This window comes from Ranitomeya imitator, chromosome 8 (assembly GCF_032444005.1).
Source record: "Ranitomeya imitator isolate aRanImi1 chromosome 8, aRanImi1.pri, whole genome shotgun sequence".
NCBI classification, from domain to species: domain Eukaryota; kingdom Metazoa; phylum Chordata; class Amphibia; order Anura; family Dendrobatidae; genus Ranitomeya; species Ranitomeya imitator.
The window spans coordinates 20,437,729-20,464,519 of NC_091289.1; the positions used below are offsets into that span (position 1 = coordinate 20,437,729).

At 49.3% G+C, this 26,791-nt stretch overlaps 1 protein-coding gene across 1 annotated transcript in view; it reads left to right on the top strand.

Annotated features, from left to right (window-relative positions):
* Nucleotides 1-303: 303 nt before the first annotated feature.
* The window catches only part of TMF1 (TATA element modulatory factor 1), a 32,269-nt gene continuing 5,781 nt past the window's right edge, over nt 304-26,791 (top strand). The window contains exons 1-15 of the mRNA XM_069736529.1: nt 304-574; nt 5,592-6,769; nt 9,114-9,217; nt 9,625-9,751; nt 10,086-10,191; nt 10,477-10,619; nt 10,991-11,157; nt 11,368-11,524; nt 12,008-12,100; nt 14,419-14,575; nt 14,906-15,098; nt 15,865-15,934; nt 16,012-16,104; nt 24,674-24,793; nt 25,023-25,178. Coding sequence (XP_069592630.1) covers nt 433-574; nt 5,592-6,769; nt 9,114-9,217; nt 9,625-9,751; nt 10,086-10,191; nt 10,477-10,619; nt 10,991-11,157; nt 11,368-11,524; nt 12,008-12,100; nt 14,419-14,575; nt 14,906-15,098; nt 15,865-15,934; nt 16,012-16,104; nt 24,674-24,793; nt 25,023-25,178 — 3,006 coding nt within the window. The 5' untranslated portion in view covers nt 304-432. The remainder of the gene's footprint in view (nt 575-5,591; nt 6,770-9,113; nt 9,218-9,624; nt 9,752-10,085; nt 10,192-10,476; nt 10,620-10,990; nt 11,158-11,367; nt 11,525-12,007; nt 12,101-14,418; nt 14,576-14,905; nt 15,099-15,864; nt 15,935-16,011; nt 16,105-24,673; nt 24,794-25,022; nt 25,179-26,791) is intronic.

Genomic DNA, 26,791 nt, shown 5'->3' on the forward strand with positions numbered 1-26,791 from the left:
TGTGGGATCAAGAAGTGGCAACTTATTGCACGGCAGTCTGATGTTACACTGAATACAAATGAAGAATAAAGTGTGAAATTAGTAAATCTTGTTGCTATGGACAACAAAACCAATCAGAAAAATAAAGCTGTCTTGGTGGTTGCTATGGGTAACAAGGCCGCTGTTACTTTAAGACCGTTTGGATAAGCCCCGCCCCTTCATTGGAATAATGAGGTAATAGCTGGAAGTCACATGATCAGCTTCCCTGAGGTGTCGCGCCGCGATGACGTCATGCTAGGAAGGAAGTCACCTGATCGCGCTTGGGAGCGTTGTGATGACGTCGTGACGGGGGTTTGTTTACTGCTACGTGTTCGGGAAGTGGTGCTGGAGGCTCGGCGGCCGCTGTGTGTAACGGGTTCCCGGGGAGAAGGAGGCGGCGGCGGCCCCGGCACCATGAGCTGGTTTAATACCTCACAGCTGTCAAGCTTCGCCAAGCAGGCGCTGTCCCAGGCCCAGAAGTCCATAGACCGAGTGCTGGATATAAAGGAGGATGAGACCGCCTGGGCAGACGCCATCATCACCTCTTATGAGGAGGGTACGTGAGCGGCCTGTGGTGGGTGACACTGGGCTGTCCCTGCAGAGGGGCCACGGCCTTAAAGGGGGGCTCCATCTAATGAGCAGTAGGAGGTGCCAAACAATGGCTGGTAACAGCATTAAAGGGGCTATAAAGTGATGACATGTGACCAGTATGCATCATTAGCGAACTATGGGGAGCCCCCCACATCAGGGACCCCTCACATTAGTGACCCACCACATCAGTGACTCCCCCCTGCGTCAGGGGCCCCCCCACATCTGTGACCCCCCCCCCCACATCACTGACTCCTTACATCAATGATCTCCCCCCTGCATCGGACCCCCGCATCAGTGACTTCTTACGTCAGGGACCCCCGCATCAGAGATTACCCACCTCCCCCACATCAGTGACTCGTCAGTGACCCCCCCCCCCCACATCAGTGACTCCTTACATCAATGATCCCCCCCCCGCGTCAGGGACCCCCGCATCAGGGATTATCCACCTCCCCCACATCAGTGACTCGTCAGTGACCCCCCCCCCACATCAGTGACTCCTTACATCAATGATCCCCCCCCCCCGCGTCAGGGACCCCCGCATCAGTGATCCCCCCGCGTCTGTGACCCCCCCACATCAGTGACTCCTTACATCAATGATTCCCCCCCCCCCGCGTCAGGGACCCCCGCATCAGGGATTACCCACCTCCCCCACATCAGTGACTCGTCAGTGACCCCCCCCCCCCACACAACAGTGCCTCCTTACATCAATGATCCCCCCCTGCGTCAGGGACCCCCACATCAGTGACTCCTCATCAGTGCGGCCCCCCCATCAGTGATCCCCCCCCTCACGCGACGGACCCCCTTGTGATATGTGGGTAGGAGGTGAGGGGGTCTTCTTGTGACATTTGTTTTGGCAGGAGGTGAGGGGCATCTTGTGGTAGTTGTTATGGGGGCCGCAGGTGAGGGGCTGTTGTGTATTTTTGTACTTTTTAATTGCTCTTATTTTTTTTCTTGTGTGTCGGTGAAATTCTATATTTTCTATATGGGTCCTCGGATTTTCTTATACATCTGTTTCTTCCTTGATGAATTGAGTATTTGCAGATTTCTTCGTACCGCTGAGTGGTTTCTTTACTAGGGTTGAGCGACCTTGACTTTTTTAGGGTCGAGCCGGGTTTCGCGAAACCCGACTATCTCAAAAGTCGAGTCGAGTGAAATCGGCCGATTATGGCGAAAAGTCGAGGATCGACCGAAACACGAAACCCAATGCAAAGGCAATGGGATTTTTTTTTTCTCTCTCTCTCTCGAAAAGCTGGTGTTACACAGTGCAAATCGCTACAGCGCACAAGCAACAACATGGCGATAGGCGTCCACGCCCCTAAGACCTATGTCATCACTCTGCCCACGCCCCTTCATTGGCTGAAAAAAATGGCGCCAAGCGCGTCATACGAAACACGACTTTGGCGCGAAAGTCGCATACCGCATGGCCGACCCCACACAGGGATCGGGTCGGGTTTCATGAAACCCGACTTTGCCAAAAGTCGGCGACTTTTGAAAATGAACGATCCGTTTCGCTCAACCCTATTCTTTACGGTTTTGGTGGTGCGAGATTTGTACGTTTTGTTTTACCCTACAGAGCTGCATTACTTACCTCCTTCATTTTTCGGGATCAGTGAGGATTCCTGAGCTCGGACCCCCAGTGTTTGTTATTATAGAGATGTGCGAATATTTCATATATTCGGTTCTGATTGCGATCGCCGTTTTTGCTATATTTGACTAACATAGCCGAACGCCATGGGAGTACAGATGAGCGAATATGTTCGGAGTTGAGCGTGAAACATAAATTCGACACCAATATGGTACGGATTTGGCAAATTCGGATTTGGCGATCGTTTTCCGAACACTTTGTGACATGGGGTGATTGTTTACTACTTGGCCACCCTGAGTCTCGCAGAGCGAGCGTTGCCCTTTGCGCTGCCTATGTTGGTAATATTTGCTAATTTTAAAAGGGTTAGTTGTAAATTATTCATTGCTGGGGGTCTAACTTCTGGGACTCCGCTGATCCCAGGAAGGTGTGCATGTTTGACCTTGTTCCAGCAGTCAGACCCCAGCAATCTATAAGTTAATAATAATGAAATAATTAATAACTTTGTCTCTATGGCGCTAACATATTACAATTTATGGAGAATAAAGACAATACAAAGTCACACACAGTTCACCAGTTACATGAGGACTGAGGCTTGTAGCTTTTAGTCTATAAGGAAATAGGGGGTCACAATAGATAAAAAATTGCTTGTCATATATGGTCCAGCCATCATTATAATTAATAGGGATCTAAGTACCACTTGTCAGTGGGTGCATGGAGGTTGTGACGTCCTCCTTTATCCCATCCTTAAAGGTCTAACTTCATAACTTGGTGCAGCCTTTAAAGCGGATACATTCCTGTATGATGTGTTAGTATATGTGTATGTGTGTGGCCAGTGGGCTGGGGTTGTTGCTACTATGGCTAAACTGTCCATAAAAACATAGTTTTTCGGGGTTGTGATGTTGACCGTCCCACCTCCAAGGAACAGCTGACTTTCCAGCTAAGCCATTCTCCTGTGGCAGATAAATGGCCATCAGCTTAATATAAGGATGGCTTGACACCACCAGTACGTGGCTTCCTTTCTCCCCAAATAGGCCCCCATTAGGACACATGGATAGGGGTTGTCTTCATGAGACCGAATGTGAGGAGTTAGTCTGGGCGCACTCTAGTGTATAGGTGCAGCATTGGAGAAGTTTTGTTATGAGGAGGATGATTGTTGCCACATTGACCAAGCAGAGATCATTCCCACTGGATCCCAACCTGCAGGGGCCACAGCGTTCTTAAACTTTCTTTTTTCTCGTCCCTTATAGTTATTGTGTGCATGTATTAATATTCTTTAGGATCACTCTCACCTCACAAGTCCTCTACTACTGCGTCACATGACGCCCACCCACCATGAGCTCAGTCGGATCACACAGAGTCTTATGCGATGACTGGAAGTCCCTTGGCTTTAAAATCACGTGGCCGCTCTCCAGCGTGTGGACGTGGTTTAGCGGGAGCCTAGCCATGCAGAGCTCTGCAGCTCCTTCACATGGGGACATGGACCCCAACTGACACCACCTATGGACCTGGAGACACTCTGCTGTTTATTGATGTGATCCAGATGTAAGAATAGTTTTATGTCATTATTACGGTACTTCTTTAAGACTGGTCTGATTCTTGTTTCTCAGCAGGTCTTCCCCCATGCCCAGCAGGGGCATTGCCATTTTCCATCGCTCGAGGATGTGCGATCACTTAACGGTCTCTGAGACCCCTCCTGTTACTGAGAATAAAGGGGCGAGTGAATAGGGTGTGCAGGGTTACGTCCGTGCTATGTTATGGGATCCCATAGATTGGACCCTCACCGATTATAAACCGATGATGTATCCCAGCACTTTTTAAGGTGGAAGCATCCCTTAAATGTCATTTAAAGGGGAATTCCCATCGTACAGGCTTATTCTCATATTGTCTTCAGGAGCGCATCATTCCCTTGTTTTCTTGCTTCCTAGTTGCAGATGATGATTGGCATTTCTAAGTCCGCGGCATGGCCGAGCCGCTGGCCCGAATTGTGCACTCTTCGATGCTTTTAGCCATTCGGTCAGCTTCAGAGCAGCGCTTGCAAGATCAATAGCAAAGGAGCTTGTCGGCGCTGTACGTCTTGCCTGAGTCCAGTAATTTAGGCACTGAGCGATAAACTACAGAACCGAAAAATGTCTATTCTCGAGAGCAGAGTATTTTTAATAAGAGGTTGCAAAATTGCTTTTCTTATAATGATAAAGAGAACACCCCATTTGAAGGGATGCGATGACCCCTGTTTAATTCTCGGCTGCCTCCTTCTCCATAGGAATGAGTGGAGAGGGGGCTCCGGGCTGTTTCCTGTTATGGGGAGAGACGAGACCCCGGACCCGCTGAGAGAACGGCCACTACTGGCACCATAAATGTCTGTCGGATTAATCTTTTCCATTCTTTGCTTGTATTTTCTCTTCTCCATGACTTTTCTGCTCCCTGTTCTTCCATGTGGGAGTTGTCCGGCTTCCGTCTTTGTCTCAGGGTGGCTCGTTCTTACCTGCGAGAAGCAATAGGGATTCTTTCTTTTCCTTTCTGGTCATTGTGGTGTTTTGCGCACGCTTACCTTTTTCCTATTTCATCATTTCATATTCTGTATTTTGCTGTCGTGAAGAAACGATATAATCTTATGGTGACCGGAGATAGGAAAGCCGTGTAAAAATAAATATATGACACAAAGAAAACATTGACGCCAACCTGAATGGGTGCCATTGATTTAGAAGACTGTAGATATGTGATAGGCTTTTATTGGGGTGGGTTTAGTCTGGGTGCCGAGACCACCATGTGAAAGAGTGTTATTGTGGGGTCCGGTCTGGGTGCCGAGAGACCACCATAATTGTTAAAACAAAGCAACAGAAGCTTTTTCAGAGAGCGAGTACACGGAGCTGTCCGAGCTCCGCACAACACTTCTGCGGCTTAATTTTAGCTATCATGAGGGTCTCTGCATGAAGTTGTCCCTACCAATCCAAAAGTCACATGTACTCACTAAAGACTATCTATCATTATCAAAATCTTTATAGGTATTATATGGATTGTAAAGTATTGCTTATCAGTGGGGGGCAGATCCTGATACCCCCATCGATCACCCAAAACACTGTCCTGAAATGCGCAGCTCCTGTAAGTCTATGGGTCCGTACACCGCTATGTGAGTATGCTCCTACAGGAACGGTGATGGGGGTCTCAGAAACCAGACCCCGACTGGGCAGCAGCCCATATAATATATAAAACATAAAGTTCAGCAGTTGTTACTTTTTGTGTCCCCCCCATTCTCTTATTTCCGAGCAGGGTCCTCACTACTCATGTGTTACTCTATAATGTCTGACATTGTTGTGGAATATGTTGGCGCCATAGAAATAAAATGATTATTATTTATGTTCACATCGGATCTCACATTTTCCTTTTTTTTATTTTTTAGGCAGCGGTTCTTCCATCAAGGGGAGCTGGGAAAATTCCAACTGGGGAGGACAATCGGAGGAGGATGAAACCCAGGTCATACTGTCACCCACCGCCATCACCAAGCCTGTCAGAAGAACTGTGGTGGACGAGTCTGAAACTTTTTTCAGTGCCTTTCTCTCAGAGACAAAACCTGTGACGGCCGGTCCTGTGGTATCTAAGCCTCCCACCAAATCGCAAAGACCCAAAGAAGAAGTAAAGCAACATGCACCCGAGCCTTTAATACATGCGAGGAACGACTGCCAGGATGAGCAACGAGAGAAGGAGCAGGAGGAACGTCTGGAGTTAGAAAATACAGGGGAGTTGGCTTTGGATGAATCAGAAGAACCAACCGAGGAGAAATGTGACCTCGAAAAGCCCGTTCAAGAATCTAGTGACTTCCCCGAGGCTCCGGAAGGGGAGCTAGAACCGAAGACAGAAGAAGACGCCATTGATTCCTCTCCAACGGATCCACCAGAAAGTAAGGACAATGCGCTCGACCTCAAGGACCAAAAACTAGAAGATCGTCAGAGTAATACGCCATCCCCTCCCGTCAGCACTTTCTCTTCCGGCACCTCCACGACTAGTGACATTGAAGTGCTGGACCATGAGAGCGTAATTAGCGAGAGCTCCGTCAGCTCCAGGCAGGAAGTGACGGACTCCAAGGGAAACCTCAGCCTGATGCAGAACTCCTTCCAGCTACTGTCGCCCTCTGCAGAATTCGGCCGCTTGGATGAGTTCCCGAAGCTGACCGAAAGCTGCTCGTCTTCTGATGCCTTTGAAAGGATAGACTCGTTTAGCGTACAGTCCCTGGACAGTCGCAGCGTTAGTGAAATCAATTCTGATGACGAGCTGCCAGGCAGGGGGTGCACCCTGGTCGCCATCGCGGTGAACACTTCCAGCCCGATTATGGACATTACCAGCTCCACGGAGAGCAAAACTGATGAAGAAGTGAATGAGACGACGCTGCTAGTGCACTCCAGCGATGACATAGAGATGGAGGAGAGTGGAAGGAGCGCAACCCCGGTAAACTCCGAGGAGCCGGATCTCCTGGTCGCAGCTCCGCAGGAGCCAGAATCAGCCAGCCAGGGAGTGTCGGGGAAGGAGCACGAGGCTGACACCGAGCCAAAGGTCGAATATACAATGGAAGATATGCAAAAGGTAATAAAAGCCAGGAAACATCCTGGTTGCTTTGTTCTACAGTTCCAGGTCATCTGCAGACACAGTAGATTGGTTTTATCGCTCTGTTCTGAAATGGCTGCTAACAGGGAACAATGCATTGTATTCTTCCACAGACTAGGGGGGATTGACTGTAGTGTCCTTGATTGGATTGGTTTATGGGGAGACCACAATAATCCCTGACTCCCATAATCTCTGCTTTATCTTACTTTTTTTTTATTGTAGATCTAGTGTTTAATTAGCCATTCAAGGGACACTTCCTTTAATGCACCACTCCAGCTTTTTTTTTTTAATTTCACCTTTGGAGTGGTGCTGAAAATTCAAGTCCCCTGCCCCCCTGTCTGATATTCACTTTCCGGCATTTTCATCTGTTTTCTCCACCGCTCTGGTCCGTCTCCTGCAGTTTGTGACCTGCCGGCTGCCCCAGTGTTTCATGGAGCGCTCGGAGGTCACTAATCAATATAAGCCTATGAGACCCTCCTCCTGGCTCTTATAGACTTGCAGTGAGCGCTTTTGACTTCCGGCCAGTCAAGATAGCGGCGCCGCTGGACTGGAGCGGTGCCAAAAAACGGTGAGGATGTCGGAGGGGTGAGTATCTGACCAGGGGGCTTACATTTAAAGCTCCACTCCAGCCGTGAAAAAAAAATTAAAATGCTGAAGTGCTGCTTTCAATTTTTTTCGCAGGTGAATGAGTGGTACCTGACTTTCATATCGTTATTTTATTTATTAATTAATTTATTAATTTTTTTTTAGAAAAATGGTTTGTTTTTGTGAGATCGCACAATTATTACAGCGATAAGGGAATCACTTTACAGTTCCCTGTCTGACCTAAAGTCGGGATGGTGCATCTGTTAGACCACCGCACCGGCCCTCCCGGATTGCCATGCTCTTGGCATACAGTACTAATCTATTGTAGACTTTTGTATTTTGCAGGTCCAGTACATCTGGCTACTATCATGTAAGAAGCCCTCGTTATAAAGTTTGAGCCCTTTGATCGTGGCTGTTCACAGCCGAAAGCTAAACTGTAATCCAATCTTTTCCACTGCTCCAATGATGACAGTACTAAGCTGTAATCCAGCTTTCTCAGTGCTGTTACTGCCCTGAAACAATCATTGGGAAAGTTGGGTTACAGCCCATGATGATACATTTTAAGACTGCTGTCGAGAATGAGAAAGCTGCATTCTAGTTTGTGTTCTATGACTGCTGCTGATAATAGGAAAGCTGCGTTAGGCTGCGTGCACATGTTGCGGAAAGTCCTGTGGATTTTTCCGGTCTGATTTTGGTAAATCCGCAGGTAAACCGCACTGCGGATTACCTGTGGAATTACCGCGGATTTACCGTGTTTTTTTTTTAGCGGATTTTGTGCGTATTTCTATTATGGAGCAGGTGTAAACCGCTGCGGAATCCGCACAAAGAATTGACATGCTGCGGAATAAACAACGCTACGTTTCCGCGTGTTTTTTTTCCGCAGCATGTTCTCTGCGGATTTTGGTTTACATGGTACTGTAAACTCAGGGAAAACTTCTGCGAATCCGCAGCAAAATCCGCAACGTGTGCACAGACCCTTACAGCTCAGCGATGATGCATTATAATAGCACGCAAACAATTGATCGAACGATCGCTCGTTGCCACATACCGTCCCTTGTAAATAGGCTGGAAGTCGCCCAATGAACAAGCAAAACGTTCCTTTCTCAGATGAAATGATTTTTATGCCAGCATTCAAAAGAATCGTCCTTATCACTCGCGCGTCACCCCACATAAACGGGGGATGTACTGCTGATAAAATGAAGCTGTATGGGGACAGAACGATCATCTCAGCGATTGTTCTGTCTCCATGACTGTTTTGTCAGCCCGTGAACAAAAAAAACAACAAAACAGCCAACAACTCGATAAAAGCTCTTTAAAATAATTCAATAAAGTAACTATTGTTTTATTTTTTATCTCCTAAATCAGTAGCAGTTTCTAAAATGCACACGGCTAATTTTTGGCCGTTCAAGACCTGATATATTTTCGAGTTTTTGCTCACATGTGGTTTACGTATCTCTAACATTTTCGCTACTGTTTTTGCCTTTTTTTTTTTCTTCTCATTTTTAATTTGTTTATACAAAATACCGGTAGTTGATTTTCACTTTTTTTACTTATTTAAAGAAGCACTAAAATACATTTTTTTTTTTTTTTTTTCGGATTTCAGACCGGGTAGAAGCTATAGACGGAGATTTGGACTGGCAGCTGCTTTCTTTTTTTTTTTTCAAGGGATTCAACATAAGTAATGCAACTTTTATAACGATTTAACCCAAAGTTTCTTTGCGTCTCTCCCTTTGTGCAGATTGTGAATGAGCTCAATAGTCGGTTGGAGAAGAGAGAAACGCAGCTGCTGTCCGTCAGCAAAGAAAAGGCGTTGTTAGAAGAGACTCTGGACAACCTCAAAGAGTAAGCCACGTGTGCACGCGGATGATGGGAGTATTCACTTGGCTATATGGACTGACGCCTCACCTCCACTGATCGACTTCTGCCCCTTTTCAGCACCGCCGCTGTGCGGGCAGTGTCCACTGTAATGGGGGATTAATTTCCTTGCCCTTTGCAGCCAATCAGAGCTCAGCTTTTAATTTTTAAACTATCCTGGAAAAGTAATAGACGCACTCTGATTGGTTGCTTTGGGTAACGAGGTAAATAAATTACTGGAAGATTTATCAAACCCAAGTGCAGTGGTGAAGCGGAGCCAGTCACCGATTGCAACCTATCAGATTGCATGACGTTTTTTTTTTATTTATAATTTTTTTCATGAACCTGCATAGGGAATTTGTGTAAAAAGCTAATATATTTCCTATTATTGGCAGTGAGCTTGTTAGGGTTAAAGAAGAAAGTAGCAGCGTGTCGTTGCTGAAGGATGAGTTCACGCATCGGATAGCGGAAGCCGAAAGGAGGGCGCAAGTGGCGTGTAAAGAGAGGGACACTACCAAAAAGGTAGGAAAAAAATGTGTGGCATCCATATTGTCTTCTCGCTTTTGTTGAGACGACCCCTTTTATGATGATTAAAGGGCATCTAATAATGCAGGATGGAAGATATTCATCTTTTTACCAAAGGACGCCCACCTGTACGACCGTCCGCTAAAGCCGCGCTGGGAAACTGTGTGGGGGGCTTCCTGACCCTTCCCTCCCAAAAGGGAAGCTGAGACTTCATGTGTGTGGGGGAGACGGGAGAGATGGCTGTCGGCTGAACGTTATTTGGGCTCATGGCTATCAGCCCATTAGAAACAGAGCTAAAGACATACTTTATTATAATAACTTTTATTTTCAGGAGGTCAAAGCCATAAAGGAGGAGCTGGCAACCAGACTGAAGTCCAGCGAGACAGCCGAGATAATGCGGGAAAAGGACGAGCAAATTACAGGGCTGATGGAGGAAGGTGAGAGCATTGAGGGGATGTTACTCCTGTTATCTGGAGAAATGGGGTCTACCATGCACCATATGCCACGTGCTCAAGGGCCAGGTCATATTTTGCAAATCCTCTTACATAGAAGGTTCCCATCTGTCGGGGGCTGTGACACCAACGCTTTTATAATGTCTTCTTCTAATCCTTCTCTTTCATCACACATCATTTCTTCTCCCTTTTTGCTGGGGTGGGGGTCACTGACTTATCACTGTCTGGCTTTCCCATACTAATGACTTCACATATTTTGGCCACCACCAGGAGAGAAACTTTCCAAACAACAACTTCACAACTCCAATATTATCAAGAAGCTGCGATCCAAGGAAAAGGAGCATGAGAACGCCATCGGTAGGCAGACGAAGAAGATCCGGGAGCTGGAGGAAGAACTTCAGCTGTTACAACAGGTGGGTTGTAAATGGCACTTACACCGAGAAGTCACAACCTAAGACCACGGACAGTGATGGGAACATTATTTATTAGCTCCTGTCAGGGCTGGGATATACTAGGCAGTAAGTGAACTGTCAGCCCTAGAAGTTCCTGTGTTGGAAGGACGGGTCTCCTTACCTATACACGACAGCATATTGTAGAACAGCTTTGGTGGGTGGGGGGGTCTTCAATTGGGATTTCCAAAGTAGTCCCGGATAAGAGAGGCTGACATTTAGTGTTTTACCTTAAACCTTTCAGCGCCTGTTTTATTAAGCGTGCATGACGCAGGCTCCATCTATGAACCTTCTGTTAAATAATCCAAATTGTGTCGTTTTCTATTTTCTTTCAGACTTTGGATGGCAAAGAAGAGGTGGAGAAACAGCATCGCGAGAACATCAGGAAGCTGAACAGCGTGGTGGAAAGACAAGAGAAGGATGTGGGAAGATTACAGACAGAGCTGGACGAAATCCAAGAGAAGAACCGCAGTCTGCAGGCAGCTCTGGACGGCTCCTACCGGTGAGGAGAAAGGAGGCTTTAATATCTCTCTACAGAGGAAGTTGGGAGGTCCAACCTGTCAGCACATATGCCCCCTTATAATATCTAAATTATTATTTACTGTTGGTTATGGTTGATCCATACTCATGCTTAGCTTGCAGTTTTATTTGCTCCTTTCTATAAGTCTTCGTTCAGGACCATCCTGACGTATGTCGTCTTTATTTGTCTCAGGGAGCTCGCTGAATTACACAAAGCAAATGCCACAAAAGCCAGCGAAGCGCAGGAGGTGGCGCTAAGCTGCGAAATCAGAGCGAAGGAAGAGATGTGTTCAGCGCTGGAAAAGGCAAAGGAAGAGTCACAAAAGCAGCAGGAAGCCTTGGCCATTCAGGTAAACTCCGAAATACATAAGCCGTCTTTGGATGTGAATCAAGTATCCACCATGTATCTCAGGATAGCATGACTTCTCTGGCCAGCAGGGACACAAGCACAGCAGAATCTGAGTCCCCTGCCTGTTCAGGTGGGCATGACCAGACCCAATGCAGAAGGGATTGGGGCTGTATGAAACCTCCCTTAAAGGAGTTGTCCACAACAAGGTCAACTCCTCAATCTGAATGAAATAAAAACACTTGTGCTCCCCTCCGGTGCCGGCGCCTTTCCCTCGTTCAGATTGAGGCGGGGTTGTCCTAGTAGTGAATAACTCCCGTAAAAAGATTATTATACCATGAGACATTACACCCCAGCTGTTTGCTGGATGTGATGATATTACAAGTATAATTGTCTTTCCACTTATTTATGAGCAGGTAAAAAACTGCACTGAATTTTATCCGCTCTTTGAGCAATGAATTTTTTAATACGAATTCCTCTTTTTCAGGTGGCTGATTTGAGGCTGGCGCTGCAAAGAGCGGAGCAACAGGCTGCAAGGAAAGAGGATTATTTGCGGCAAGAAATAGCAGAGCTGCAGCAGGTAATGTGCGAGGATTAATAGGAGCGACCTTTGCAATCTGTCCAGCATGCACATTGTTGTCAGGGCATGCTGAGAGTGTTAGTTCCACAACAGCTAGGAATGTAAAGATCAAACAAAGATCAGCAGGTAGGTGGTACCCAAACAGGAAATAGTAGTATTGTAGAGATTAAGCTAAAAATTAACTTTTGATAGAACTATTAAAATAAATACATTTATCGCGCAAACCTCAAAAAGTGCAAAGACTCGCGCACATAGAATGCATGGTGTACACACACATAAGTAGTACTCCTGGTATGGCCCACAGAGGAATATTCTAGTCGTACTAGCGCATAAAGCATACAAATATAGCGGAGTCTGTGGAGCAATGTCGCAGCAATTATATCATCCAAAGGAGGACCAAGCCTCTAAAATGTTTGGATCACAAAAACTGCATACGAGCTCTGTGTGTGCTATCCTTCACATGTGCAATTTATCTGTGATTCTGCTTACTAGGATCAAAAGCAGTTACGCTACACTGATCAACCGAACAGCACAACCAACATCAAGCGGATCAATCCAAGTTGCCCATGATAAAATGTGCCCTCATTATATAATTTACCACGTGTATTAGGCTATGTGCACACGTTGCGGATTTTGCAGCGGATCCGCAGCGGTTTTGATGCTGCGGATCTGCAGCTGTTTTCCATGCGTTTTGCAGTACCATGTAAACCTATGGAAAACAAAATCCGCAGTGCACATGCTGCGGAAAAAAATGCGCGGAAACACTGCGTTGTTTATTCCGCAGCATGTCAATTCTTTGTACGGATTCCACAGTGGTTTACACCTGCTCCATGATAGGAATCCACAGGTGGAATCCGCACAAAAAACACATAAAATCCGCAGGTAAAACGCAGTGCTATTTACCTGCGGATTTCTCAAAACAGGAGAGGAAAAATCCGCAGAGGTTCCATCTACGTGTGCACATACCCTTATAGTAACGGCGCAGCAGAAGTGCTAGAAATGCAACATAGCGATAGTGTTCACATATAGAGGTGGTATCTGTTATTATGACCACCCAACAACACCACTACATACCATCAATAGCAAGGACGGACAAAAAAAGGAACGGCGTTACCGGACGTAATGTAGAGGAGGTATATATATCCCTTAGGTTTCCTTTTCCTTCTAAGATGTCACAGGTGGACCCCTTCACCCGAGCCCCCGATACGTTTATCTCGTGCTTATCCGGAAAATGCTATGGATGTTTAACCCCTTTCTGACATCGAGCGTAGTAGTGCGCCGATGTCGGACTCCCTCCCTTTGATGTGGGCTGCAGCAGTGAGCCCACATTTTTCCTGGTACATGGCAGCTGTTTTGAACAGCTGACATGTGCCCGGAACACCCGCGGGTGGAATCGTGATCCACCCGCGGCTAATTAACTTGTTAAATGCCGCTGTCAAACACTGACGGCGGCATTTAGCATGCGCTTCGGCAATCGTGCCGGAAATCCACCCAAGGGTGACGCCCCTCCCCCACGTGATCGCGGGTCAGCGGTGGGTTGGCATGACAACCAGAGGTCTCCTGGTTATGGCTCTGGGAAGAAGGGGAGTGAAAAACGAAAACTCGAAAACGAAAATGCCTCCAGAGGAGTTAAGGGGTTAATTCATACTGCAGCCAAGTGCCAGATCCATTGCAGTCATGTCCTCTTACCTCTCCAGCTGTAGATCTAAATATGCGCGCCTTGGCTCCGGTGCGCGACGTACTTCCGGTCCGCGGCTGGCACTTCCGGCCGTTGGACTGCAAAGGGAGAGTGGATATCCGCTATGCGTAGTGCAGCAGCCGCGGTGGAGCGCAAGCAAATACCATAGCGTTCGCGTTGACTGGTGCTCACGATGTGGTGACGCAGGCTGCAAGGAAAGAGGATTATTTCCGGCAAGAAATAGCAGAGCTACAGCAGGTAACATGCAAGGCCCAATAGAGGCGACCTCTGCACTCTGTCCAGCCTGCACATGGTTGTCAGGGCATGCTGAGACTGTTAGTTCCATAATGGCGAGGAATGTACAGATCACCAGGCGATAGTCTGCAGATATTGTCTGTAAATGGGATCTGCTGTCATTGTAAATGACAATGTGAAGTAGATCTCTAATCCCTTTGCAGCTCCGTGCTTGAGATCGCAGTAGCGCCGTATGGACAGTGCCAGGTTTATAGGATCTGCGTTACTTCCTCGGCCGTGTCGGCTTGAGTTCGGGATCTTGCACCCGTGGTCAGGCCACGAGCACACGGATGCACCCAGAATCCTCACAGGCCTTTGCTTGATTGCTCGGATTGTTGTATTTCAGAGACTCCAAGAAGGGGAATCTCGGAACCAGGAGCTGAGTCAGAGCGTCACTTCCGCTACACGACCACTGCTGCGCCAAATTGAGAACCTCCAAGCAACGTTAGCGGCTCAGACCACATCCTGGGAGAAGTTGGAGAAGAATCTGTCCGATCGCCTCAGTAAGAAAAGTTTACTCATGACCACGAGCCTCAGATATAACTAACCTGAGAAAGTATCTTGACCATTCATTCCAAAATGGATTTAGATACTCCGCACTCGCCACCATAGACCGCCGTGGATATGATGTCAGGTTTTAGACTTTATTAAATCTAGGAATTGTTTCTTGTATTTCCAGCATGTTTTTTTTTTTTTTTGCAGCTTTTTAGTCTATTTTAGCTGCATCCACACTGCACAATCTTCACTCTGCTCCAGTGTAACTTGTACAGGATCGTACACGTTAACGTTTTATGGCTTTGTGATTATCCCTTTCTGCCCTCTTCGTCTTACAGCTGAATCACAGACTTGGTCGGCGTCCGCCATAGAAAAAGAGAGGGCAGCAACCGAGGAGCTTCTGTCTGCGAAAACTCAAATCTCAGCCATCGAGTCGCAAAATAGCCTCCTCCGCCAAGAGAAGAGCCGCTTCCAAGCTCAGCTAGAGGTGGAGAAGTCCAGGTTGTCAAATATGGAGGAAGAATACAGCAGGTACTGCTTATGTAAGAGCAGATGTGGGGGGGATACACAGGCTCGCCCCATATCTTTAAAGTAGCTCTCCACTTTTTGGAATTGCTTAGCAGAAATTTCGGCATTATTCATGAGCTTCTCAATGTTTCATTAAAGAAAAGCACCAAGTCTGACTGTGCCCAAACCCATCCTACACCCCAGAAATGGCAGGAAATGCTCAGCCAAAGACTGGCCGCAGCCATGACCTGCCTCCATCTGTGATGGACAGAAGATGCATTTACATTGTGTCTAAGAATGAAATACGGGACTGCGTGGGCTCCAGATGATCAGGGAGAGTGGGCATTGGCTCTTTTATTATTTTGTGACATCCCTCGAATCTGAGGAACTTGTAACAGTGGCCCACATTTACTAAGACTGGCGTATCTACCATCGGTCGGCAGCCCCCTATATACATTAGGTGAAAATCATCTCATCCTGCTAATTCATCTTGATTTTGGGGGATTGTGTTTATCGCCAGTGCGAATAGAGAACTTAGTAGAGAGTAATAAGGACCAATTTTCTGTAAAATCTGCTAATCTATTTGGCATGTTTGGAACAGTACAAAAAAAACGTTTTATAAGTGCGTCTGGTATTAGTAGTGCAGTTCACTTATCCGACCACTAGTTGGTGCTGACACGTTGTATAACAGCCCGTCCTTCATCCCTGCAGATACAGGAATCCTCCATTTATTACCGCTTCTGTCCTCCGTTCTCATGCATTTTTCTGACATTTCTTCTTTATTCAACAGAAATCAGGTGGAATTGGAGAATCTGAAGATGGAATACAAGAAAACGGGAGAAGAAGCTCGGAGGGAAAAGGTGAAGTTGTTTCCTCTTCCTCCAGCTCGTCTCTTGGACGCTGGGCTCTGTTCTCACATCGCTGTTATTGTTTGCAGGCTTTGCTGAACAGTCAACTAGAGATGGAGAAGATGAGGGTGGAACAGGAGAAAAAGAAGTTTATGCTGGCCCAGGAGGCCGCCAAAGAAAGGGTAACGCTCATCTCCGCTGTGATTGCTCTCTCGCATTGGTGCTGGGAAAGAAACACAATAAGTAATCGATAAAAACAGAGGACACTGTGCTTAACCCTTTGGCAATATCTGGCAAACATATAGGGTTAATAAGATGTGCGAACTTACTGCTGCTCAAGCGTTGAGCCCACTCTTTTATACACCCAGCACCCAAAGTCTAAGGATTTGTTCACACACTTTGTTGCTGTTTTTTTTTTTTTCTCCAAGTGAGTCTGGTCCTCCACTAAAGTGCTGGCAAAACTAAAAATAATTTCACACACAAACCCCTAAAATGGACCGGACAATAAAACACCAAAACATCTTTGAACCTCCACCATATTTGACTGTAGGTACTGTGCTCTTTTCTTTGTAGGCCTCTGTGATGAGGGAACAGCCGCCATCTTGGAACAGGCATGCTATCAGATTGGCGTGACTCCATTTTGTCTCCTGGACACAGGAGTGCTCCTGGACCCCCACCTTTGCTAATGAATAGAGTTCCTATTAGTATGCTAACGGGCTGAGCTCAGGGTAAACTGTAGACGGTAGTTCAAAGCCCCATGAGGAAACCACGCCACCAGGGGGCTTGGAAATGCTTGGGGGCTTAATTAAAACACGCATGCCAAGTGGCCACTGGATACACATCTATTATGGCAGCCCAGCCAAACCGTCTCCAACATGGAATTGTGAATTATGGACGCATCGTCCGAGGTACAGGCTCATAAAAAATATTCTCCTTACCCTAAAGAAATGGTGCATCTAATAGTGCGATTCCCGTGGCGGTGGGAGGTCTGAAACCCGAGATATAGGGATCAGCCTCCCACAGGGACCGAATGGGTCCAGGTTTGATCCCAGTACGACCGGCAGAACAAACCACAGGCGCTGGTACTGCCCGTGTGCTGATCCGATCATCCTGAGAGAAGTTATCCCATTTATTAGATATTGGAATAAATCTTGCAGGGAGACAGAGGGGGTGGAGATTGCTAAGCCCACCCAGCTGCAGGCAGGGGGGCTCAGCCAGGTATAAGAAGACGCTGAGGTCACTGGGAGGGTCTCACTCCACAGAAGAAGATGATGATGATGACATCTTAAGGAACAGGGTATGCCAGCCAGAGGGGGGCAAGCACATGCTTTCTGGGGGCTGCCCGGCAACTAAGTTTTGGACCTGCGGAAGGCTATGCCCCCCGGCTTCCACAAGCGACCTTCAACCTGGTAAATTGACCTCCAGCTTTATACCTTTAAGCCTTGTATTATTGTTGTTATATTGTACTCTGACTGTAACTCTTGATATATTGTGATTGTATATTTCTTGTAATTATCTAGTGCGCCCTTAAGGCAATTAAATCATAAATTAATTTTGGGCTGATCCTTTTACTCTGATTGCGAATCTTAGAATACCCAGGGTGGGTAACAGGGCAGTCTCCCCGGCGGCCATTTGCTCTAGGTGCAGTCCCTTTACTGACCTGAGAGACAAAGGGGGCGCCGGAGAGCTGGACCTGTGTAGTGACGTCACGGATTGGTGACGTGGGAGGAAGGGGTAATCCTTCACAGTGGTGGCAGCGTACGTGGGATCAGAGTAATAGTGTGCATGGGACCCCTACTCCCAGACACTAAAGACTACCAGTGGTAACTTTCACTGCTGGGGTCTTAAGGTCAGCCCAGCACTAGACGGTCAGAGTGTAGATATAATAAGTTGTGTGCAAGGTCAGGGGTACAGCTGTGTCAGTAACCAGAGGTTTCAAAGATGGCGGAGGGCACCAGGAGTGCAGTGAGGGCGCAGGCCAGTGCTATGGCTTATGAGGAGGTGGTGGTGGACGGTACTGTTCCAGGCGAGGGGGAGCTCAGCCCAGACTCCCCAAGGAGCCAGCCACCCGTGCTTAGTCCGGCAAGGGACTACCCACCACCTACCCGCCCCAGCCTGTCCACATCAGCGGCCCTTGTTGCAGCGGCAGTAGCACGTCTCGAGGCGGGTAATGAAGACGCCTATATGAGACTCATGGCAGCTGCAGAGAAAGCAACGGAGGCCGAGCGTGCAGAACGCCGTGAGGCAGCGGAGCGGGCAGAGAGAGCTGCTGAGCGGGCAGCGGCAGAGAGAGCAGCGGAGCGCCAGCACCGACTGGAGATGGCTCAACGCGGGCTCCCGCTGGACGCCCCAGCACCGCCAGAGTCCAGGGTTTCCAAAGTCCGGGCCGAGGACTTCCCTCTGCTTGAGAAGGATGGAGACCTGGATTCCTTCTTGCTGGCCTTTGAAAGGACCTGCCTTCAACACCATCTGGCCCCGGATCAGTGGGCAAGATACCTGACCCCCCGTTTGAGGGGTAAGTCCCTGGAAGTTTTGGGGGACTTACCTGCCGGGGCGGAGCAGGACTACAGCAGCATCAAGCGGGCGCTGATCCAGCACTACAACCTCACCCCAGAGTCCTACCGCAAGAAGTTCCGGAGCCTGCAGCGGGGCCCAAAGGACACCTGGACCGACCACATGCGGGCGTTGCTGAGAGCTGCAGAGCACTGGACCTCGGGTCTAGCGCTCACCACCCGCCAGGAGGTCCAGGAACTGTTCGTCATGGAGCAGTTCTTGTGGAACTGCCCAGAGGACCTCCAGCAGTTCCTCCGTGACCGGAAACCGAAGGGGGCTTCTGCTACAGCCGCCCTGGCAGATGAGTATGCCAATAACAGGGCGCCTGAGCCGAAGAAGCCTGCCAGCAGCACCTGGAGAGGGGGTAAGCCCAATCCTGCCCCTGTTTCCCCAGCCCCCAGAGTGCAAGGGGTGTACCCCCCTGCTGCCCTCTCCAGGCCAGGCGCAGAACCCAGACGTTGTCATCACTGCAACCAGCTGGGGCACTTCAAGACAGCATGTCCCCAGCGTCTTAAGGCCCCATCCATGTCCCCGAAACCGTCCACTGTTTTATGTGTGGGAGGGGGTGGTGGGAGGTCCCTGGACAATTACCAACCCGTCACTATCGGCCGCTCAGCGGTCATGGGACTGCGGGACACAGGCGCTGAACGAACCCTAGTACGTCCTGAGGTGGTGTCCCCTCAAGACTTGGTACCGGGGAAAACCCTTTCCGTCTCCGGAATTGGAGGCGTGGAACCGGCGCTGCCTGTCGCAAAGGTGTTTTTGGACTGGGGCGCCGGGAGGGGAATGCGGGAGGTGGGAGTAACGTCAAATATTCCTGCTAATGTATTACTTGGGACCGATTTGGGGCGGCTAGTGTCTCAGTATGTGGCCACTGAACCCCCAAGTTCGGCTCCCCAAGAATGTCATGACTCTACTGTGAATGTTGATGTGTTGAATGTGCCTCCAACAGTGGGGGAGGGAGTGAAACCTGAGGGTACTCCATACACTGACACCACACACACGGGGCTCACGGGGAGGACAGGTGAGGAGACTGTAGGGGAGAGCTCAGAGGTGGAGGGAGGGGCTGCTACGGGCAGTGTAGGGCCCCTAAGTGAATCCAGCCTGCTGAGTCTAGGGCCCCTGCAGGAAGAGGAACAGGCCATGGGGGGAGGAGGCGTCCCGGGAGAGGAGCCACCAGGTAAGACCCCAGGGCAGGAGTTCCCCACCCCCGGGATGTCAGGAGGGCAGGAAAGTCTGCCTGACCCGGCGACTTGGTCAGGGGCCGGGGGGAAGCAGGTGCTACCCATGGGCACAGCGGTCGTGGCCGCTGTCACCCGGAGTGGGAGCGCCGGAGCCCAAGGAGCCTTGCAGAGGTCCGACGGCTTCCCCCTCTCTGACCAAGTGGCTGCCGAGTCAGACAGCGGCCAGGAGACAGATCCCGGGGAGCTGACAGCGGATGTGGCGGTGTCGTCCATTCTCGCCACATCGAGTCAGGGATTTCAGGCAGCGTTGGAAGCCGACGGTAGCCTGAAAGCTCTCAAGGAGCAGGCGGCACAGCCTCCTGGGGAGTCAGACCGCGAGCGGGTGGTCTGGGACCAGGGACGGCTGTACCGGGTATCGGTCCAGCAGGGTTCACCGGAGGCGTGGCCCAGGGACCGACAGTTAGTGGTACCCTATCCGTTCAGGGCGGAATTGTTGCGGATAGCCCACGAGATTCCCATGGCCGGACACCTAGGGATCGCTAAGACCAGGGCCAGGCTAGCGCAGCATTTCTACTGGCCTGGAATGAGGACCGAGGTAATTGCCTACTGCCGTTCGTGTGACACCTGCCAGAGGGTGGGGAAGGCGGGGCGGCGCCCCAAAGCCCCACTGGTAACTCTGCCCATCATTGAAGAGCCTTTCTCGAGGGTGGCTGTGGATCTCATTGGACCTCTGTCCACTCCCAGTCGCTCCGGGAAATGCTTCATATTAACGGTAGTGGACTATGCCACTCGGTACCCGGAGGCGGTCGCTTTGTCATCCATTCGGGCTGACAAAGTGGCCACTGCCTTACTGGAGATCTTCTCCAGAGTGGGGTTTCCCCAGGAAATGCTCACCGACCGAGGGACCCAGTTCATGTCCCAGCTGATGGAGTCTCTCTGTAAGCAGATCCAGGTGCAACATCTGGTAGCCAGCCCGTATCACCCACAGACCAATGGCCTGTGTGAGCGGTTCAACGGCACCTTAAAGCAGATGCTTAAGATGTTGGTCGACTCCCACGGGAGAGATTGGGAGCGGTATTTCCCACACCTTCTATTTGCCTACCGGGAGGTTCCACAGGCCTCAACGGGGTTCTCCCCCTTTGAGCTCCTGTATGGGCGACGTGTACGGGGGCCCCTTGCTCTGGTGAAGGAAGCGTGGGAAGGAGATTTGGCCACCCCTGGAGTGTCGGCCATTGAGTATGTTGTGCGCTTCCGGGACAGAATGACGGCCTTGACGCAGCTGGTGCATGACAATATGGCCCAGGCCCAAGCTGACCAGAAGCGGTGGTACGACCAGAATGCTTGTGAGAGGACCTACCAGGTGGGTCAAAAGGTGTGGGTACTGGTCCCCGTCCCACAAAGCAAGCTTCAGGCAGCCTGGGAGGGTCCATACCTCGTGCACCAGCAGCTCAACGCCGTCACCTATCTGGTCACCCTGGACCACGCCCGTGGAAGGAGGAAGGCCTTCCACGTGAACATGATGAAAGCACATCATGAGCGGGAGGCTTGTGCCCACCCAGTGTGCAACCTCCCGGAGGAAGGGGAGGTAGAAACCCTCCTGGATCTGCTTACCCAAGTCAAGGCGGGTGGATCCATCGAGGATGTGGAGGTTGGCCACCAGCTTTCGGAGGACCAACGTTCCCAGCTGGGGGTCACCCTACACCCCTTTCGGGAGCTGTTTAGCAGCCTGCCCGGAAGGACTGAGGCAGCCGTCCACGATGTGGACACCGGCAATCACCCCCCGATCCGGCGTTCAGCATATCGGGTCTCTCTCGAGGTGCAGCAGCACATGCGCCAAGAGATAGACGAGATGCTGAAGCTGGGGGTGATCCAAGCATCCAACAGCGCGTGGGCTTCGCCGGTAGTCCTCGTCCCTAAAAAGGACCGGACTACGCGGTTCTGCGTGGACTACCGGGGGCTCAACGCTGTGACGGTCACCGATGCGTACCCAATGCCGCGCATCGATGACCTGCTCGATCAGCTGGCCGGGGCCAAGTACCTGACCATCATGGATCTGAGCAGGGGATATTGGCAGATTCCCCTGACCCCTAAGGCACGGGAACGCTCTGCCTTTATCACCCCATTTGGACTGTACGAGTCCACGGTGATGCCCTTCGGCATGAAGAATGCCCCTGCCACTTTTCAGCGGATGGTCAACACGCTGCTCAAGGGTCTGGAAGGGTATGCGACTGCGTACCTGGATGACATTGCCATCTTCAGTCCCACCTGGGAAGATCACCTACAGCACCTGGCGCAGGTGTTGGGGAGGATCCAGAGGGCAGGGTTGACCATTAAGCCGGAAAAGTGCCAGCTGGGTATGAGTGAGGTCCAGTACCTGGGACACCGGGTAGGTGGGGGAGCTCTGAAGCCAGAGCCCGGGAAGGTGGATGCCATCACCTCCTGGCCCTCCCCCAGGACCAAGAAGCAGGTGATGTCCTTCTTGGGGACGGCCGGGTACTATAGGAGGTTTGTTCCACACTATAGCACCCTGGCCAAGCCCCTGACGGACCTCACCAAGAAGAAGCTGCCCGTCGCAGTCGACTGGACAGTCGCCTGCGAGACAGCTTTCCAGGCGCTCAAAACCGCCTTGTCTAGCTCTCCTGTACTACAGGCAGCCGACTTCACGCGGCCGTTCGTAGTACAGACCGACGCCAGTGACTTTGGCCTCGGTGCTGTGCTCAGCCAGGTCGACACTACGGGACATGAACACCCCGTTTTGTACCTGAGCCGGAAGCTCCTGCCGAGGGAAGTGGCCTATTCCACGATGGAGAAGGAATGTCTGGCAATTGTATGGGCCCTGCAACGTCTGCAGCCATACTTGTACGGACGCCACTTCACCGTGGAAACAGACCACAACCCCCTCAGCTGGTTACACTCGGTCTCTGGGACGAATGGGAGGTTGCTACGCTGGAGCCTGGCTCTCCAGCAGTATCACTTCAGCATCCGCCACAGAAGTGGCAGAGACCATGGTAATGCTGATGGGTTGTCCCGGCAAGGAGAAGGTGTGGAAGGGCGCATGGGGGAACACAGGAATGTGATGCCCCCTAGCGCCCTCTAAAGCAGGGAGGTGTGATGAGGGAACAGCCGCCATCTTGGAACAGGCATGCTATCAGATTGGCGTGACTCCATTTTGTCTCCTGGACACAGGAGTGCTCCTGGACCCCCACCTTTGCTAATGAATAGAGTTCCTATTAGTATGCTAACGGGCTGAGCTCAGGGTAAACTGTAGACGGTAGTTCAAAGCCCCATGAGGAAACCACGCCACCAGGGGGCTTGGAAATGCTTGGGGGCTTAATTAAAACACGCATGCCAAGTGGCCACTGGATACACATCTATTATGGCAGCCCAGCCAAACCGTCTCCAACATGGAATTGTGAATTATGGACGCATCGTCCGAGGTACAGGCTCATAAAAAATATTCTCCTTACCCTAAAGAAATGGTGCATCTAATAGTGCGATTCCCGTGGCGGTGGGAGGTCTGAAACCCGAGATATAGGGATCAGCCTCCCACAGGGACCGAATGGGTCCAGGTTTGATCCCAGTACGACCGGCAGAACAAACCACAGGCGCTGGTACTGCCCGTGTGCTGATCCGATCATCCTGAGAGAAGTTATCCCATTTATTAGATATTGGAATAAATCTTGCAGGGAGACAGAGGGGGTGGAGATTGCTAAGCCCACCCAGCTGCAGGCAGGGGGGCTCAGCCAGGTATAAGAAGACGCTGAGGTCACTGGGAGGGTCTCACTCCACAGAAGAAGATGATGATGATGACATCTTAAGGAACAGGGTATGCCAGCCAGAGGGGGGCAAGCACATGCTTTCTGGGGGCTGCCCGGCAACTAAGTTTTGGACCTGCGGAAGGCTATGCCCCCCGGCTTCCACAAGCGACCTTCAACCTGGTAAATTGACCTCCAGCTTTATACCTTTAAGCCTTGTATTATTGTTGTTATATTGTACTCTGACTGTAACTCTTGATATATTGTGATTGTATATTTCTTGTAATTATCTAGTGCGCCCTTAAGGCAATTAAATCATAAATTAATTTTGGGCTGATCCTTTTACTCTGATTGCGAATCTTAGAATACCCAGGGTGGGTAACAGGGCAGTCTCCCCGGCGGCCATTTGCTCTAGGTGCAGTCCCTTTACTGACCTGAGAGACAAAGGGGGCGCCGGAGAGCTGGACCTGTGTAGTGACGTCACGGATTGGTGACGTGGGAGGAAGGGGTAATCCTTCACAGCCTCATTCCATTTTTGGTAAACAGTAGAATGATGTGCTTTACCAAAAAACTTTATCTTTGTCTCATCTGTCCACAAGACTCTTTCTCAGAGGGATTTTGGAAAACTACAGTCTAGCTTTTTTATGTCTGTCGTGTCAGCAGTGGGGTCCTCCTGGGTCTTCTGCCATAGCGTTTGTATATATGTATGTATAAAACACCATATTGCGCATTTTCATTTATATATATTGTAAATGGCAGATTCGCTGTTCTCTGATCTTAGTCTCCCAAAAAGGAATAAAAATAAATAACTACCGAGAAAGTATAGTAATGTTATCCCAATAGAAACAAGCCTTCATATAACTACCGAGTTCTTTTTAAGTAGTAAAGCAAATCATAAATTTATAAATGTTCGTGCTCCCATAAATGTACTGACCTGTAGAAACTAAGATACCTGGTCATTCACATAAAAAAAGAAACACCCCAAACCTTGGCAGAATTGTAGATTTTTTTTTTTTTCCATTCAAAAGTTCAACTCGTTGCACAAATACCGAGCCCTGATATGGCGATATAGATAGTAAAGTAAAGTTACGGCTCTCGTAAGAAAAAAAACTAAATTGTGAAAATAAAATAAAAGTTCCTGTTGGGAAGAGGTTCCTGCTGCTGCACCTGACACTGGACAGAAGGGACAGAATGACCTCGTGTCATCGGATCTCATGTGCACGTTTATCCAACTAACTGACCTTTCCTTATTTCCCAAGGAGCGTAAATCTTACGGATTTCCCACCCCCGAGACGGGTGTCACCACCCCGACATTGTCCCGCTCCAGCTCCATCAGCGGGGCCGATTTGACAGGTTTACAGACTTCTCTCCTATCGCAGGTAATGGCATCTCTTGTATTCCTTCTCCTGTCCTCCATTTCCCATGTGCCGTTGTTTTTCCGACCTTGCATTCTCGCGCTGTACAGGGGGCGCTGTGACTATAGGGGGGGAAAGGTGACGTAGGATCGGATGTCTCGTACATTCCTGGAGCAGGGACCACCCATGACTTGTCTGAGCTGTCTTACGCCTCTGATGATTCTCCATCTTCTTCTGTCTTCTCTACACACAGGAGGATTCCCACGATCCGCCATGCGGCCCTATGACCATGTCCGTCAGCAGCAGCAGCAACCTCTACGACGCGGTGAGGATGGGCGCCGGCTCCAGCGTCATCGAAAGTCTACAGTCTCAGTTACAATTGAGAGAAGGGGAGATGGCGCAGTTGCAGGTAATTTGATGGCGCACTGTGCGATGCGCACACTGTCAGGATTCCCCATATTGCTTGTGCGACTATATGTAAGCAATTTGCATACATATAGTCACATGCCGACTAGACGTGCTTGTCCTATATCAATAGAGGTGCATTGAGAGAAGCTGGATACGTCTAGTCTATGCAGATCGAATACGTGCAAGCACCTGACCGCCTGATCGCACCGACAATGCCAGGGAGTCCTGACAGCGTGTGCACCGTACACGGTGACTGCAGACACTTGCAACCCCTTTAAGCTACTTTCTATAACACATGCCATCCTCATTATTGGGTATCACTTGAATTTTTAACCCTTGGATGTGCTGTAGCATTAAGCCGATATGTGTGCAGGCAGCAGCGGTGCAGGCTCTGTCTCCTGTGTAGAGGATAGACGTGTCTATAGAGAAGCTCCTATTGAATTCTATAGGAGGCACCAGTACTGTGTACTGAAGCCCGCAGTCTCCTCTATATGAGGGGTGGAATTATTGTATCACAATTTACTAAAAAGGATGTGATAAAAAAAAAAAAAACATGATTTATAAAAATTTGTTATGTCACAGCTCATCTCCTCCTGTACTATGACTGACTGATAACACCTCTATATTCAGTAGGTAACACATGATCCACTATTCACAATAGGTGATATCACAGCTCACCTCCTCCTCCTGTACAATGACTGATAACACCTCTATATACAGTAGATAACAGGATCCACCATTCACAATAGGTGATATCACAGCTCACCTCCTCCTCCTGTACAATGACTGATAACACCTCTATATACAGTAGATAACAAGATCCACCATTCACAATAGGTGATATCACAGCTCACCTCCTCCTCCTGTACAATGACTGATAACACCTCTATATACAGTAGATAACACAGGATCCACCATTCACAATAGATGATGTCACAACTCACCTCCTCCTCCTGTATAATGACAGATAACACCTCTATATACAGTAGATAACACAGGATCCACCGTTCACAATAGATGATGTCACAGCTCACCTCCTCCTCCTGTACAATGACTGATAGCATCTCTATATACAGTAGATAACACAGGATCCACCATTCACAATAGGTGATGTCACAGCTCACCTCCTCCTCCTGTACAATGACTGATAACACCTCTATATACAGTACATAACACAAGATCCACCATTCACAATAGGTGATATCACAGCTCACCTCCGCCTCCTGTACAATGACTGATAACACCTCTATATACAGTAGATAACACAGGATCCACCATTCACAATAGGTGATGTCACAGCTCACCTCCTCCTCCTGTACAATGACTGATAACACCTCCATACACAGCTGATAACACAGGATCAACCATTCACAATAGGTGATATCACAGCTCACCTCCTCCTCCTGTACAATGACTGATAACACCTCTATATACAGTACATAACACAAGATCCACCATTCACAATAGGTGATGTCACAGCTCACCTCCTCCTCCTGTACAATGACTGATAACACCTCCATACACAGCTGATAACACAGGATCCACCATTCACAATAGGTGATGTCACAGCTCACCTCCTCCTCCTGTACAATGACTGATAACACCTCTATATAC